The 17,375-nt window shown below is 48.0% G+C and overlaps 1 protein-coding gene across 10 annotated transcripts in view; it reads left to right on the plus strand.

Moving 5' to 3' along the window:
• Positions 1–17,375, plus strand: part of Megf11 (multiple EGF like domains 11) — a 325,247-nt gene that overhangs the window by 244,618 nt on the left and 63,254 nt on the right. For all 10 annotated transcript variants that reach the window (XM_047538427.1, XM_047538434.1, XM_047538432.1 and 7 more), the window contains 3 exons: positions 3,483–3,729; positions 5,004–5,124; positions 12,983–13,119. In XM_047538427.1, the coding sequence (XP_047394383.1) occupies positions 3,483–3,729; positions 5,004–5,124; positions 12,983–13,119 (505 nt within the window). The remainder of the gene's footprint in view (positions 1–3,482; positions 3,730–5,003; positions 5,125–12,982; positions 13,120–17,375) is intronic.

Below are 17,375 nucleotides of genomic sequence, written 5' to 3' on the forward strand. Positions count from 1 at the left end.
GATGGCAATAATAATAGCACCTGCTACAATAAATGAGAAAAATCCACTTTATACCTTTATATTATGGCCTGGTGCGTAGGAACTACTTAATCAATGTAGGTACCAGTTAAAAGCCTGCCCATGGTGACGTCATTGAGAAGCCACTCCCTCTCGTGAGGTACCAGGAGCCCACAAGGCTGAATCCCAGAGTCTGACTTGGTCACCAAGTGGGGGAACTCACCAGTTATGCACTTCCGGTTGCCCCTTAAGCCTTTAGTAGCTGCCCAGAGAAGACATAGCCACCTGAAAAACCAGCCAGGGCCAAATATAATTAGGAAGGAGAGTCTGTGATAGGAGAAAAAAAAAAAATATTTGTGTGATGGGGTGACATTCCAAAGCGAAGTTGGAAGGAGTTTGCAATTGTCTATAGAATGCAACGTCCTGTTATGATTATAATAATGATAGTTTTCATTCACCTTCAGCAGAGTAGATAATTGACTCGCTGCAGCTCTGCCTCATTTCTCTGTCATTGCTGGGGAATGAGGTGTTTTTAAGTGAATTTTCTAGATAACTGGAGTTTATCCCTGTGAACCCTAACATTCTCTTCCCATTTAATCACTCCAGGGAGAAATTTCTCTGGAATGGATTACACACCTCCCTGCTTCCTTAATCAGAATATTCTAAATGGAGTGTAATCTTTTCCTGTCAATTTAGAGATGAGGGGCTATTTGCCCTTTTATTAATGGCTCCAAGTAGCTTTGCTTGTTTAGTCTACAAATATTTTCCATTTATTTCCATGGTTTCCCATGGTGCGCAGAGCTCTTCCCACATATTTTAGGAGCCCCATAAAACATACACAGGTGCACGTACACACACGCCCACACACCAGTCTGTGGTGGGAGAAACCAGAGGGTCAGGCTGAAAAGATGGGCATTCACATGGGCTTCTACAATGCCTGAGCCTCCTTCTCCAGCGGCCCTGCCCCTACTAGACTGAACACTCCAAGAGGCAGGACCCCGCCCAGCATTCACAGGAGCTTGGTAAACGTTGGAAGGAAAAGAAAAGGAATAAAAGTCCCCGAGTGTTATTTGGACTTCGTGATGACATTCCACATTCCTACTGGATTTGGACTGTGCCAGAAAAAATGGAGGTCACCTGATAAGCAAAGAGTAGCTGTATGCCCTGGGATGCACTGAGGACAAACTGGCCTTGGACTTCAGTGATTTTCTACAAAACCAAGGTCTTAGGACAGTAACTGTGATTCCCAAAAAATGAAGAGATCCCTGGTTCACAGTGCTGAGAGAGAGGGAGTGGTCAGGCTTTGTGGTATCCCTGGCCTTTTGCTTTGTACCTGCTGTCCTGTCCTCAGTGCCACCTGTAAGTTTCTCTCCTGAGATGGCCTCCAGAAAGTGTTCCACTTACCTGTAGTGGAGAGTGGGGATCGGAAGACCTGGGTCTAACCTTGCTATCACCTTGGTCATCATTTAACTCCTCTGACCCTTTACCTCCCCATCTGTAAACTGGGGAGATAATAAAATCTAAATCACAGGATTGTAATTTTGCTAACATACATAAAACTTCCAGAATGGCACCCAGCACACAACATTTAAAAATGTGGTTGTCATTATTACGATAGAATCAAAGTATATTAAGCTTATGTGAACCAAACACATGTGTTTGGCAACAAAGGAGAGAGAGAAATGCCTCAGAAGTAATTCTGCTATTCTTTTTTCTCCCTGGATATGTGTCTGTAAGACAGGGTAGGGCGGGGCTATGCAGGGTTGCTACTGTCACTCTATCGTGTGAGTCTTTCAGTATGAGTAGAGGTTGTAACTGTAGATGGACTTGATTTTTGACTACTGTAATACCAAGTGGGAAATATGGGGTGTGGATCACTAATAATTTGTCATCTTAGTTTGTCTGTGTGGATATTTAGGGCAGGAATGAAGAAGGGATGAACCAAGTTGGGGATTCTGGGACTTAGGGGTTCCATCTACTAAAGGATGATGGGCAGGCTCCATGACTTTGACCACCTGACCCTAGTCAGCTAGTGGGAGGGACAGGTTGGAGATTGGTAGGGCTAATGGAGTTATCCCTTCAACCAGTCCTCTGGCCCTCAAAGAACCCAGGTGCTCACTGGCCACACTCATCTTGTGCTCTTGCACACGTTCCACATTGAATGCCACTGCATCTGGCCATACTGAGCCTACCCCACGACACCTTCCTGATCCCACTCAACTACCTATTTCCTTTCTGAGTTTTCTAAACTCCAGAAATCCGGAGCACAAAGATCAACGGATCATCTGTGTCTTCAAGCAGTAGAGCAAGGAACCATTCCAGCTTGCACGGGACCTCCTGGAATGTGGGACTTTTAGTGCTGAAAACAAAACTGGTGGTCACCCTATCAGGCAGTCAAGTGAGCCACTTTTTATAGCCCACTTGAGATGCTCTCTCTCCTGGGAAGCCTCACCTGATCTCCTAGCTGGAAGCAACCTTCTCTCCACTGAACTTCTCCTAGAACATTGTTTGTGCCTGTCCATGCCTGAGCCCACACCCCACCCTCACCCCAGAATTCAGGGGAATGAGGCTGTGGTGCAGATATCTTGCTATTGTGTGTCCTGTACACACCAGGTGAGGGTCAGAATGGAATGTGACAGCGGGCAGTATGACCTTCCTGGAGCTCACCATTCCTCCCCTTTCCACAGTTGTAGAGTGAATGTCTGTAAAGCTGGCTTAGCGATCACTCTTTGAAACATTTAATTACATATAAAGATCTTGAAAGCTGTCTCTTACCTCCCAGGGAAACATTTCTTTTTCCTGCCTCTTCTGAAGCTGGCTGCTTGGAAAGGAATGAAATTGAACTGAAGATGAAGCAACCAGGGGGCACAGGTGTTACTGAAAGGGAAAAAGAGTCAAAAGGATGATGGAAAGATGGAGCCAGGGGAGGGGCAGGGAGTTAGCAGAAATGTTCCCAGTATGAGGTACTAGAGAGGAGAAAAGCAACGAGTGTGGGAAGAGAGGGAAGAGGGCAGGAAAAAGAGAAAAGGGAGCTGGACTGAGCTGGGGAGTCAATAGGAAGAGGAATACAGTTACCGAGAAGAGGGGTGGTGGATGCGGAGAGGAAGCAGAGAAAGACAGCCAACCAAGAAAAGTCTCACAGCTACAGAGAGGCAGCTTGTCACTCCAGCATTTCAATACAGGAGAGAAAGAGGCTTGGACATTGATTTGGCTGGGAGAGAATGGCCAGACTGGAAGATGCTTTTCAAAGCTGGGGGGTTGAGGGAACAAGCCCACCGCCGTTTTTAGCTTGTGTGATTATCTCGGTGGCTTGGTAGAAGAACTGGTGGAGGTTATGAGGCGCCAAAGTTTCTACCGGGACACTCCTTACTGCCTCCTCTCCAGGGTCAAGTGATGCAGAAACAGGAAGGCCTCATCGATTCCCGACCTCCTTCCAAGGAAAGTCCGCAGGGAACCTTCAACCCTGACTATCCCCTCTCTTGCAGGCTGCGACAGCGACCACTGGGGTCCCCACTGCAGCAACAGGTGCCAGTGCCAGAACGGCGCCCTGTGTAACCCCATCACAGGCGCCTGCGTGTGTGCCGCCGGCTTCCGCGGGTGGCGCTGCGAGGAGCTCTGCGCACCAGGCACCCACGGCAAGGGCTGCCAGCTGCCGTGCCAGTGCCGCCATGGTGCCAGCTGCGACCCTCGCACAGGAGAGTGCCTCTGCGCACCTGGCTACACCGGCGTCTAGTGAGTAGCGGGAGCTGAGCGGGGCGGGGCCTGGGGCGGGGCGATGTTGCCGCCCTCACCAGAGCTGCACTGCGGTTCCCAGTTCGCAGCGTGTAGCAGGATGAGTCTGGATAGTCCTGGCTGTGACATCTTCTGCCTTCTGACCCCAAGGCCAGTGGAGTCTGGCCTTGCCCACACGGGTCTCTGATCCAGATCTTGAGGTGACTGGTCCAACCTGAAACTGTGCCTGGGTGGCCTAAAGCGTTCGTGTTGAACGGGCTTCCCAGAGGGCCCTTCCTGGTGAGGGACTTCAGATGTTAGCTTGGAATTCTCTTCGGACCTTAATTCACATGCCTCTGCTCACCTGGGGCCTGATTGAGCCTTCCAGGCCATCTGAGATATAGAGAGGAGTTGAGAGCCCTGGGCACATATCATGTGCCAATTTGGGAGGGTTACTGTGCCTGTTCCTGTTCCCAGTTTCTCTTGTCAGACCCCCAAACAGCCCTTCACCCCAGTTCCCTGGAGACTCCACATTGACAGGGGACCTCCAATATTGCTTTGCTGAGACCTTCTCACAGGCGATGGACTTTCTCCTCCCAACCCTGTTGAAGGTTCTGTGACCTTTCCAACAGCCCTGGAACCCAAAGGAGCAGCCAAGGATTCTGACCACAGATACATCCTTGGTTGAAGGTGCTCCCTGCCCTAATGCCTAGCCAGCTCCCAGGACCCTTTGCGCTAGAGGTCAGAGCCTTTGGCTGAAGACCCAAGGTTGAGACTCCATGCACAATCTCCCCAATGCCTGGTGGTTGGGAGCCTTCCAGAGCCTGGAAGATACATGTACTAGATTCTGCCCCTCTCTGAATATAGGCAGATTCTTGAAGGCAGAATCCATGGGTCCTTCTCTGTGCTTTTGTTCATGCTATTCCTTTTACCCGGCATCCTCCTGAAATTAATTCCGCCAAGCCCCAAGAACAAGGTCTTCCTCTTAGGAAAGACTTCCTCAGCCCCCTCTCCAGAAGAACACTCTTTTTCATACTAAGAACATTTAAGTCATCCCTCAAGTATTGGCCCAAGTACACTACATTCCATTATATTATATCTGAGCCCTGCTTCCCCCTCCTGGCAAGGATGGGTACTGCATCTCACCTGACCCTGTGCCTAATACAGTTCACCGGCTATGGACATACTAATTCCTAAATAACTTGCCTCCTAGGGAGCCCTGGATCATTGGGATTGGCAGCACTGGGGCAGTGATCCAAATGCTGCTGAATCTAACACTGTACTTCTCCATGCAGCTGCGAGGAGCTGTGCCCGCCTGGGAGCCATGGAGCTCACTGTGAGCTGCGCTGCCCCTGCCAGAATGGGGGCACCTGTCACCACATCACTGGCGAGTGTGCCTGCCCTCCAGGTTGGACGGTAGGTGGGCCCTCAGGCTCTCTGTGGGACACTATAAAGGTCTAAGCATCTCTCACATGCACCTTGAAAAGTTAAATTCCTTTCCCACCCTGAGTAGCCCCCCATTTGTGGTCATAAGGATTATTAGGTTCTGTCAACGGTGTCATGGACGCAGCTTGGATCCCCAGGTCTGCAATCTAAGTGCTGTGTGGCCAAAGCAAGTTGCTTATTGCCCCTGAGCCTGTAGTCTCTTGCGTGCAAAAGAAATAAATTTTTCTCATAAGATTGACTCTGTTGGACTGGGGTTGTATTGTGGCTCAGTGGTAGAGCTTCCCTTGCACGTGTGAGGTGCTGGATTTAATCCTCAGCACCACATAAAAATTAATTAATTAATTATTTAATTAAACAAATTTTTTTCTATAACTAAAAAAAAGAAAAAATTTTTTAAAAAATGATTGGCTCTGTCTTTGGGCATAGGTGCTCATATGAGCTGCCAGATATGGCAGAAAGGGCCAGGGAAGGAGAAGAGACAGGATATGGTTCACCTGAACTTGTAAGACTTCACCCCCATGTGTTCACACACATTCAGATGCTGTGGGCCCCAAAAATCTGTATTTTAATGAGCATCCCGGGTGCTTCTGATGTAGCCTCAACCAACCCAGGTCTTGGTACCTGGAACAACCATTGCAGGAAAGGGAGATAGGATTTATAACCTTACAGACCTAAATTCAGGTCCCATGTCCAATGCTGACCCTGAAAAAAGCCTCAATTTCCCTGCTCTCTGCTTCCCATGTGCAGAACTGATTTAACAACAGTGAACCCTGCCCTGCCTCAGATGAGACCCTGCATGTCTGAAGTGCTTTGCAAATGCTGAGGCATCTTTGACTGCTGGCTTTACACTTCTGGAAGCCATAGTCTACCCACAAACCTCCTTTCAGCCAACTGGCTCTGCCCATGGGCTCTGCCTGTGGCCTGAGGCCCCACGGCAGCCACAAGAGCACTGAGACCAACTCTCCCAGGCTGTGTCCTGCTTGGTCCCCAGAAACACACCCCATTTTGGTGGGGGGGATCATTGGTACAGCTGGCTGCCCTCCCCTGGGACCTGATGACAGGGCTGCTGAGCAGAAGCAGATATTTCAGGAGGCTGTGAATGCAGAGGTCACAGGGGCAGCCGGGATGAACAACAGGCCCAGGGATGCTGGCACAGGCTTGGCAGAATGTTTTAGAAAAGGAAAGGACCTTGGGGCGCATCTGGTCCAGCAGTGTCCAAACTTGGCTGCACACCAGAGTCCATGACAGGATGGGATTGGCTAAATACAGATTCCCTGGCTCCACCTGAGCCTTCTGGGATCTCTGTCTTTAATAAGCTCCCAGATGACTCAGAGGAAGGCAGCCGTGTCTGCATTTGGAAATAATTGATCAAAACCATAGGATTTCTTTCTTTGTTCTACACAACCCTCTAGTTTCTTGAGTTGAGGATGGGAGTCAGGGGCCTAATAATTAGGACTCTAGCTCCCACCCCACCCCCATTGCTCTATTTTAATCTATTTTCTGTATTTAGGTTCTAGATAAGAGTTCACATCAAAACAGGGTGTCCTAACCAAGCACTGTGGTACACACCTATAAGCCCAGTGGGCTCAGGGGACAGACAGGAGTTTGAGGCCAACCACAGCAATTTAGTGAGGCTCTAAGAAACTATCGAGATTCTATCTCAAAATAAAAAAAAAAAATTAAAGAAAGGACTGGGAATGTGGTAAAGCAATCCTGGGTTCAATCCCCAGTACCCCCCAAAAAAATGTGTCCTAGCTTTAAGAGGTTTCAACACCACTGGTCTGTACATACCTTCCTTTCTTGGATGATGGAATTGAGGGCAGGGAGGGCTAGTAACACCAAGGGCACATCACTGGTTAAGAGTGAGGTGGCCTAGAATCCAGGCCTCTGGACTCCTGAATCCCAGCCCTGCTGTCTGTGTTTTCTCTGTCTTTGCCAGCCCTCACGTCCCTGGTCATTTCTTCTCCACTGAACAGTTCTCTGGGAAAGGCCCTTTCAGAGATCTGTGATGGGCAGGCTGGATCCTTAGAGATCCTGCCCAGGAGCAGGTGGTGAGGTGGGATGGGGAAGGGGTGGAAGAGAACAGGCCGCAGCAGACCCTGAGCACAGCCTCCGGAGAGAGGCTGCTGCAGGCGGGCAGTGGGGGAGAGAGGAGGAAGTCACCATGCAGAGGCACCTTTTTTAAATCTCCCGAGCAGCAAGAGGTTTGTTCTTCTGGATGATGGGAAACTCTGTCTGTAGAAATCTTTGGATTTGAGGACTTTATGTTTTTAATTTTATTGTAGACAATTGCATTTCTATTTTTGACATAGCATTTAACTTGCAGATTTGCATGCATTATTAATACCCCTCTCACATGCAGAGTCATAGTATAATGAGGCTGCAGCTCAGCCCTGAGGCTCCTCCCAGGGAGAGTTGGGGCCAAGAAAAAGACACTAGGGAGAAGAGTCCCTCTTATCATCTCCCATTGCCCAACTTTTCGTTGACCCCCATGTGGCATCAGCCACACATTTTCCCACTCAGAGACCATCTGGAATATGATTTCTTATTCACATCATGCAGCTCTCAAAAGGACAGAAGCACTGTGCAGAACTGTAGAGGAACTGCCTGCAACTCTGGCCTCCAGGCACCAGCCCCTGACAATGACACAGGACACTCCACTTGCCCAGCTGTCATGAGCTCTTCCTAGGAGGGGCCTTTCCAAAGAGCCTGGGAGTTATTTCCCCTCTTTTTCTGGTCTCTGAGAACTTGTAAAGCAGAGAAACTATGAGTAGTTTGATGAGGGCGAGTACTAAAAGCAGGTGGGGAGGGAGAAAGGAATGCGATCAGACCCCCTGGAGTTCTCAGTCTGAGGTGGAGGCTAGATGGAGTGTGTGCCTGTAGCTCACAGCGTGTATACACAGATCTGTAGACCCCCATGTGAAGGAAATGACAGGCTGGAAGAGAAACAGGGCTGAGAAGCTGGGGAAAGGGGTTCAGTTACCACTGAGGGTCAAAGAGAAGCTTCTGAAACTGAGGTTGCAGAATCAAAGATGCTCAGGTCTGGGAAGGATGTTTTGTGGAGACCCATGGCTGGGCCTATGGTTGGGATCACACCACCTACACCAACCACTGTTCACTGCTCACTGCCATCCTGGGATGGTACATCACTGGAAGTGAGCAGCACTCTTGACTCACCTTCTGCCCAGCCTTCTACATGCCACACAAAGGTCTCACTGCAGTTGGAGACAGACCTGACCTGCATTAGTCTGCTCAGGCTGCCATAACAAAGTAGGCAGCTCACACCACAGGAACTCATCTCCTAGGGGCTTGGAGGGCTGGAATCTAAGATCACGGTGTCTGCAAGGCTGGCATCTTCTGAGGCCTCACCCCTCGGCATAGCAATGGCCATCTTCTCCCTGTGTCTTCCCACGATCTTCCCCCTGTGTATCTGTCTCAATCTCCTCTTCTTGTAAGGACATGAGTCACAATGGATCAGGGTCACCCACATGACCTCATTTTACCTTAGTCACCTCCGTAAGGTAACCTCCAAATAGAGCTCTACTCGGATGTACCAGGAGTTCAGACTTCAACATTAAAATTTTGAGGGTACACAATTCAGCCTATCACAGCAGGAGAGATCTCCCCTCTTAAGCTGACACTGTCCTGTCTGCTCTCTGCCCAGTGCTCCCCAAAGGTTTCTCTTCCAACCAGCAGCTGACGATGGATTACACAGTTTTCTTCCACTCTTCTGGGTTCCAGGTTCTGCTGGGCTCCTGTCTTGCGCCACCTCATCAGCTGTCAACTTGGATCAATTGATATTCATTGAGAGCTGACTCATTAAGTTGCTATACCAGGTTTCTTCACATCTCTAATCTCAAACTTTACAGTCATCTGGGAGACCAGGGGTTACCATTCCCATTTTGTTGATGAGAAAACTGAGACTCAGAATGACCACATGACTTGTCCTCACTCAACCATCTAGGAAGAGACCAAGCTAAGATTTGAGCCCAAGTCTTACTTTGAAAAGTCCAGTGTTCTTCCAGGTAGCAAGACTCCAAGGAATCAAATTCTTTCAGGTCCAATAGCTCCAAGCCAGAGGGACCTAGAAATTCAGGGACCTTAGGTGCCTGATGTTTGGGAATTCTGAGTAGGAGCTCAAGAGAAGCTCCCTCACTTGAACAAAAAAATCTGAGGGCTGCTTGATTCCCCAGGGAATGCTGCAAGGAGGATTCTACCCACCAAGCTTTCCTACTGGTCCAGAAGCCCTGGCTAGCCCATCGGGGCAAGGGATGTGTGTGTGTGTGTGTGTGTGTGTGTAAGTACATGAGGCCACACTGCTTGAGGATGGGGGTGTGGAAGGCATAGCACCCTAAATTGGCTTAAAGTGTCTTTTTCACAGTTAGGGTGTCCTTATGGAGCCCTGGACAGACTTGCACAAAGACTCCTTGTCACTCATGAGTACCTAGAGTTTATGGGGTACAGTGAGGAAAGCAGGGGTCTGCCACATCCAGTGCCCCCCCCAGGAGGAGGCGGTTCCCCCACTCCACCCACCTGCTAGCCTGGCTGTCCCACCTCTGCCTCTGCCCCAAGCGCCTCCCGCCAGAGCCTCAGTGGCAAACGTGTGGAGAAAAATCTGAGCTAAGCCACTTCCCACTTAATTCATTACCACACAATTGGATCATCTCAGAAGATGACTCTGGTCTGGCAGGCTTTTCCTGACTAAACTAGCTTTGTCAGGGTCAGCGGTTATTGGTGCTTAATAATGATGTGTTGAACTAATTGATTAATTAATTGGAAAATCATCCCTGATCTCCATAAGAGAAATGATTATCTCTGGTGTATAAGAGGCTGAAAGGGTGGCTCAATGTACATTTGGTAAAGAACTAATATCTCTATCTAGTCTAAAGTAACATAATACCACAGGGTTAATAGTGGAGCGAGGGAGAAGGGGAAATAGTTCCCAGCCCCACATACAAATCCCTCAAGGCAAACAGGTTAAAACCCTTTAGATGTTTCCTCTGGCATTTCCCTCCATTTTTCTACCTAACTCGCTTCACTGCCATTTCTTGATTTTACCATTTTAGACTTTAGCTGAATCTATTGACTTCCTGCCATAGAGTAAGATTTAACTCCACCATGCACACAGACCAACACCAGCAACCTCCTCCCACCTTCCCAATGGAATTCTATTATAAATTTTGGTTAAATCATGTTTCATGTTTATGTTAACATGACCACATACATACTGTCACTAATTTATACCTATAACTCCTGGACATAAGCTTAAAATGCCTCTCAGTAATGTCAGACACATCAGCTCTCCCTTAATTAGCATTTTGCTTTTGTTTTGATTTTGGGGTTAAACTCTCAGAAGCCTGCATGCTCCCGCTTCAGGATGAACTCCTGCTTTCCAGGTCTGCTGCGAGGTTGTCCTCTGCCACATTCTCTCGCCACCACCCTGGAATTCCTTTTGCCTGTCTCTTTTGTTGGGTTCCCTATTTCCTGGAACCATACCTTTCTTTTTCTTTGATATTTCTTTTTGGTGGAAAAGAAAAATCCTCTACCCTATCCAAGAAATATCTGTGGAAGGTTAATTTTTTGAGGTTGCTGAAATCTGAAAATGTGTTTATTGAACCCTCTACCTGGGTGTTAGTTTAGCTGGATGTAGAATTCTAGGTTGGAAATTAAATAACTCTCTCTCTCTCTCTCTCTCTCTCTCTCTCTCTCTCTCTCTCTCTCTCTCTCTCTCTCTTTCTCTCTCTCTTTCTCGCTTTTCGGTTCTGGAGATTGAACCCAGGGGCACTCTGCTACTAAGCTACATCTCTGGCCCTTTTAATTTTTTATTTTGAGACAGGCTCTCACTAGGTTGTTGAGGCTGACTTCCAACTTGTGATCTTCCTGCTTCAGCCTCCCTTGTCACTGGGATGATAGGCACGTGCCACCAGCCCAGTTTTTCTCTCCATATTTTTAAGGTGTTCCCCATTGTCTTCTAATTTCTGGTTTAAAAGTCTAATAATTTGCTTCTTGATTTTTTGTTGGAACTGCTTTCCTCTTTCTAAAAAGTTTGAGGATCATTTCTTTACCCATAATTTAAAACTCACAGTAATATGCCCTTTCCTTCCTTCTTTTCTCCCTTCCTTCCCTCCTTCCTTTCTCCCTTCCTTTCTTTCTATTATGTTTTCTCTACTGTTTTCAGTCCTCTCTTTCTCTCATTTTATTTTGTAGGAGGTTTATTCAACCTCACTTCTAGGGCTAGAGTGTAGCTCAGTGGTAGAGCACTTGCCTAGCATGCTTGAATTCCTAGGGTTTGATCCCCAGCACTGCAAAAGCAAACAAGCAAATAATTTCCAGCTCTCCTATTTCAATTTTCAAATTTCTGCCATCTTTTTTATTTTCAAGAACTCTTTACTCAGGTTGGGGCTGTGGCTCAGTGGCAGAGTGCTTGTCTAACATGTTTGAGGCACTGGGTTCGATCCTTATCATCACATAAAAATGAATAAAATAGAGGCATTCTGTCTATCTACATTTAAAAAAAAAGGTTTCTTAAAACTCCTTACTCTAGCTATCCCCTTTATAGCACTCTCTTCTTTCATGAATACTTTCTTATAACTAGCTACCTGAGGATATTCACTTTAATTATGATAGAGGGTTTCTCCTTCTCTTCTTTTAAGTTTTCTTTGCTCCTGGCATAGTTACTGATTCCTCTGTGTTCCTTTTGTCTGTCCATTTATTTTGGTCTTCATCTTACATGTGAGAACCTATTTCAGGTATCACATGATCTTTGACCTTTCGATCATGTTTTACAGTGAACCCCAGAAAAGCCAACTGGAGGCAAAGGGAGATGCTAGATTGGCTGCTGGGACCCTGGGACATCAGTATCTGTGGGTCGTTTCTCCTGAGCTCATCAGTGTCTCCCAAAAGGAATCCTCATCCTCCTGCCACAGAAAGGGTAGTTTGGAATTGTCATTCTGGGATTTATGGAAAGACTGCAGGGGTGTGACGATTTGGCAGGTAGAAATACTCTGTGTCCCTGTACCCAAAGCCTGTGTGCTCGAGCTTTCTGAAAGGCTTGGGAAGTTACCTGGTTGTTTGAGGTGGGGACAAAGATCAGGGTCTAGTTCCTTCTTTTATAAACTTTCACACAGTCCTGTTCACCACATCTGTGTCTTGGCCTTCCATGGATGCCTGTCTTCTGCATTCCTGAGCTTTTCTGAGGCTAGAAAGGTCTGGATCAGCCAGCATCAAGATGGTTTCCCACACTCACTTGGTGGGCGCAGGGATTGTTGAAAAAGTAGAAACCAGAGCAGTTTCTGCTCTTCCATCTGCTTTCCCATCTTCCAGTATGTGACATCTCTTGTCCTCTATCCCTTTGTCCTTGTAGGATTGTACCTTTTGGGCCCTTTACTCTCCTGTCAGCTAGTTGTGGAAGGAGTAGAGATAAATGTGGGCCTCTGCTTCAGCATGTTCAGTTGGGGGCTCCTTCCTGGCATCTGCTCAGCCCTTTATTGCATTTCTGTGCAGAATACCAGCATCTCCTGCTTTTCTTGGCTCTCTCCCCAGTGAACTGGGAGAACAGAATTCAAGTCTCATTTTTTGTACCCCTAGTGCCTAACACAGCACCTAGTATACAGCCCTCAGTGTGTGCTGAATAGTTGGACAGCCATGTTGGCCCCAGTGTCTCCATCTCTAAGATGAGGGCTGTGGAGCCACGGTGTCCAGATCTCTTTGTTTCCACTGGAAAGATGGGGTGGTCCCTGGGGCCCAACAGCGGTATCATTCCTAGGAGACGTGGCCTCAGTATGACATCTCGAGCGCCACCATGTATGTCTTCCTGCCTCTATTTCAGGGGGCAGTATGTGCCCAGCCCTGCCCACCAGGGACATTTGGCCAGAACTGCAGCCAGGACTGCCCTTGCCACCACGGAGGGCAGTGTGACCATGTGACTGGACAGTGCCACTGCACCGCCGGATACATGGGTGACAGGTAAGGATGGTGTTGACCAACTCTTCATATTCACAGCAGCCTTGCAGGGAATGTTTGAGGTTTACCAACCCCTATCACTCTGTTTGCCCACCTTCCAGTTCCTTCCTCAGCAAACATTCTGGGTCCTCCTGCCAGGGAGAGTCATCCACTCAACCTTCCTCCTCAACAGAGTGCATCCCCTCCCCCAGCCCAGTGGCCCTGAATTTGCACTGATGTGCCTGGGGAACGGAGTTGAGCACCTGCCACCCACTGTCTGCACTGACAGAGGGAGACACTGACAGCCAGTCCAGGGAAGCTGAGTGCAAAATCAGTTCCCACAGTTTGCCTGATTTCTTCTGGAAGTGGATCTTTATTCTGAATTTGAGTCCCCCTCAAAAGATTCTGATAGAGTTTGCATCCTTTGAAGGCCTGTGGCCTGAGAGCAGACTGAACGAGGGCACCGGTGTCCTCAAAGGAGACCAACCCAGCAGAATGGGTGATCCCCAAAACCCCTCACTGAGGGATTGCCATATGCCCACATTTGCCACCGTTGGAGGAAGGAGGCCACGCTGATAGCAAGAGGCAGAGGAAGAGAGCGCGTGTGCCAGGGGGCGTGGGTTTGGAGCTGGAGGAGGGCATTTGCTCATGGAACCCAGGCCGAGCCTCCTACCCCTCACTCTCCACCACCTGGGTCTCTTCCAGAGAGAGGGCCAGTAAAGAGGAGGCGCCCCCACCCTTGCCTCGCTCCATGGCTCCATGTTTCCTTCAGGCCCCTGGGTGTTGTTACTCTGCACAGACAAAGCAAAGCAAGAGGAACATTTGTTCGCCATCCCCCTGCCTCCCTTGCCTGGGCAACATCAGGAAGCAGGGAGTAAAGCTGAGTCAACCAATGCATCCTTTGGGACCTAATGGATGAAATCAAGGTTTCAGCTCTCACTAGATTCCACCCCAATCCTCAGTGATGCCCAGAGAAGAGACTGTCCTTTAACCGTGGTTCTCTGAAACTTTTACTGACTCTCTACCAATCACTGTTCATCTACATGACTTCCCGGCCTAGAGCGTGGGTTGTGGCATCTGGGGATCCAGGACTAGAGCAACCTCTCCCTTAAATCAGGCAATGCTAAGGATGAGCCACTGAGGACAGGAACCAGGAAGACCCCAAATCAGAATAGGACCCCTTGGCTTCAATCTACATCCATATGAGAAAGAATGTATCCCTTTTGTCATTGGAAACAAGTAGGTCCAGGGTTCCAGCCATGATCCATGGGCAAACAGAAACCCCAAAGCCAAGGGCCCTTTTAGCAATCTTTGCCAATCAACCACAGGAGAGTTCAGAGGGCCACATAGCATTTGGGTTTCCCACCTAAATAGGCTGCCTGGTGTTTAATATTTTGTAAAATTGCCTCCATTTATTTTGTAGGTGACAGCTGCATTAACCCACCCCAAATCATCACGAGCATATTAACGCTGAGCGGGTATAATAACGTGGGCCTCCCCGGATAGGCTGAATCCAGTGCAAATTAAACACAAGACGTAACGAGGGCTTTGCAGCTCATTTTGTAATTTAATTGAGCAATGTATCTGGCTGTTAATGGTGATATTGGACACATTAGATTGATATGTTGCAAAGGAAGGATGTTTAAGTAGAGAACTAATTCCTGCTGTGATTACCCTTCTGTTCCACAGGCCCTGTTATTAGCATGCTTTGTGTAAAATTCATTAGCCATCGTTGCTTGATCTCTAAATAAATAAGTTTTTTAAATTGTAAGAAAAAAAATAGAGGCCGTTTATGTAAATGGATTAGGTTGCCATTATTTCATTTCTAGATCCTTTTTGTGGGGCTGTGGATTCAGTCACACCAAAAAGTATGACTGGGAGCTCCTTCAGAGGAGCTTCGTGTCCAGTCTCTGTCCAGTCCTGCTAGGCAGAGGACAGGAATGTTCAAATGTAGGGGAAGAGGTGTTTCCTATTGTGAGTTTTCTCCCCTGACATTTGAGACATCTGAGGTAAGCAAAGCTTGGTGACTTCTGGAGAGATCCATTCGGAGGCTGAGCCAGGGCCGGCAAGTCAGAGAGTGATTCTGCAGGTCTTTAACTGTCCTTGGTCCTCCCGTCTGCCTCAGTCTTCCTCCTCATCCTCCCCATCCTCCTTTCTGTCTTCCCTCTTCCACTCCTTCTCTAGACATCACCTTCCCTCTTCTTTCTTCTCCCTCTTTTCCACTGTCTTTCTCTTCATGAGGCCTCAGATTGGTTGACATGCAACAAGATATGCAGGAAGATGATCTAGTGTCATCTTGGCCGCTCACAGCCTACGCGAGCTTGGAGAAGTCACCTCACCTGTCTCACTCAGCCTCCTCAACTCCAAGTGAAGGCAATGAGATTATCTGTTCAGCCTATGCAGCTGGAAACCCCTTTCTCTCTGGCGTTTGGGGCTATTGCCATCATCTCCCCTGCTACCGGCCCTTCTCCCAGATTCCTCCTTTGCCACAGTGGCTCTGTGGGGAGACAGATGGTGACGCCTTCCTGTGAGGGAAGCTCTCAAGGCCAGACACTAGTCACTCTCCTCCTCTTCCTGTCACTGTGGGTACAGAGCAGCAAAGACAGAAAAGATTAGATAGGGACAGACAGGGGCACCCCAATCTCCAGTCTCCCTGACACACTGACTCTCATGGGGCTCTCGGCCCCATGCACAGCTGGCCTTCCTGAATCTCCTGGAGTGTGACCACTCACCCTCATGTTGGGCCATTGAGCTCACAGGGACGTGGACTCACCCTGCCCTGCCTGTGAGGAAAATGCTCAGTTTTACCCATGACCCTCCAGGATATGATAAAGAAGTTTGAGTCATATTTTTTTTAAAAATCTATTATTACTTTTCCCTCTGGTTACTGTAGAAGACATACAGAATACCTGAGAAATGGGAAAATAGGATAATTAAAATACTTATAATTCCTCAAGACCACTCCACTGTTCACATGAGAATTCTTCCCTTGGAGCTTTTTCATGCCAGGATCCAAAGTCAGAACACCAGATGGGCTTTGTTTTAAGAACTATAAGAAACAATATTAAAAAGAGTAATAATAACGACTAACAGTTCTTTATGAACATGGAGCATGAGCTGGTTGCCTCTCTAAACATTTATACACACTATCTCATTGAATCCTCGAATAAAAACTGATAAGGTTCCGTGAGTGTCCCATTTGATGATGAAGACATGGATGTCCTTTGGGTTGGCTCTCCACTATCCACACCACTGAAGCAGCGCTGGGGAGCCCATAATCTAAAACCCAGAGGCCAGAGGCTGTTTCCTTCTGTCTTAGGGATGCAGGAGTCACCCCAGGTTTATCCCTTACCTTGTCAAGATCTAGTTGTTAGACAATGAATTTGCCTCCCCTGGGAACTAGCCCTGGGCTGGGGTAAGAGGCACATTCAGGAAGCCAGGCAGTCAGCAGCGGGCATCATACCCACCCACCGAGGATCCACACCTGGTGGTTGTGAGTCACGTGAAGTAGAACAATTGTCATTATGCTGTGCACTCCGAGTGCCAGCCCAAGCACACTCAGGACGCTAAAGGGTCCCAGTCCTCCTGGTTGGGATGGGGGTGGGGGCTCACAGGTGATGGAGAGACCCAGCCCTGGCCCTGATCTCAAGGAGATCTCCAATCCCAGGAAGGGGAAATGGCCCCCATCTGATGAAGGAGGATGCCTCTTCTCCTGGGGGAAGCTCCACCTAGGGGAGGAGAAGCATCACTCAGCAGAGAAGAGAGCCTGTACGTGTGCCCCAGACTCCAGCAACACAGTGCATAGCAACGGAATTACCCCATTTCATCAAACCTCAGATGCCACTAATTATAAGATGCGTCATTATTTTATACATTGCTAAGAATGAAAAATACTGATAAACTATGTCACATCATCAGTTATACGACTTATCTGATTTCAGACATGTTAAGATATATTTTTAAACATAAGGTTTATTATTAATTGGTCCAGAGTTTCAGTTTGTGAAGATGAAAAAATTCTGGAGATGAATGGTGGTAATAGTTGCAGGATAGTACACAAGTATTTAATGCCACTGAGCTGTGCACTTCAGTGGTTAGAGTGGTAAGTTTTCTATTAAACATTGTCTTAATCATTCATGCTGCTGTGACCAAATACCTGAGACTGGGTAATTTATGAACACAGTTTTCCAGTTCTCACAATTTGGGAGCCCGGGATATCCAAAATCAAAGTGCCGAGCTGGTGAGGGCCTGGTCTCTGCTTCTAAGATGACACCTTGGCG

The sequence above is a fragment of the Sciurus carolinensis genome, chromosome 2 (assembly GCF_902686445.1).
Source record: "Sciurus carolinensis chromosome 2, mSciCar1.2, whole genome shotgun sequence".
NCBI lineage: Eukaryota > Metazoa > Chordata > Mammalia > Rodentia > Sciuridae > Sciurus > Sciurus carolinensis.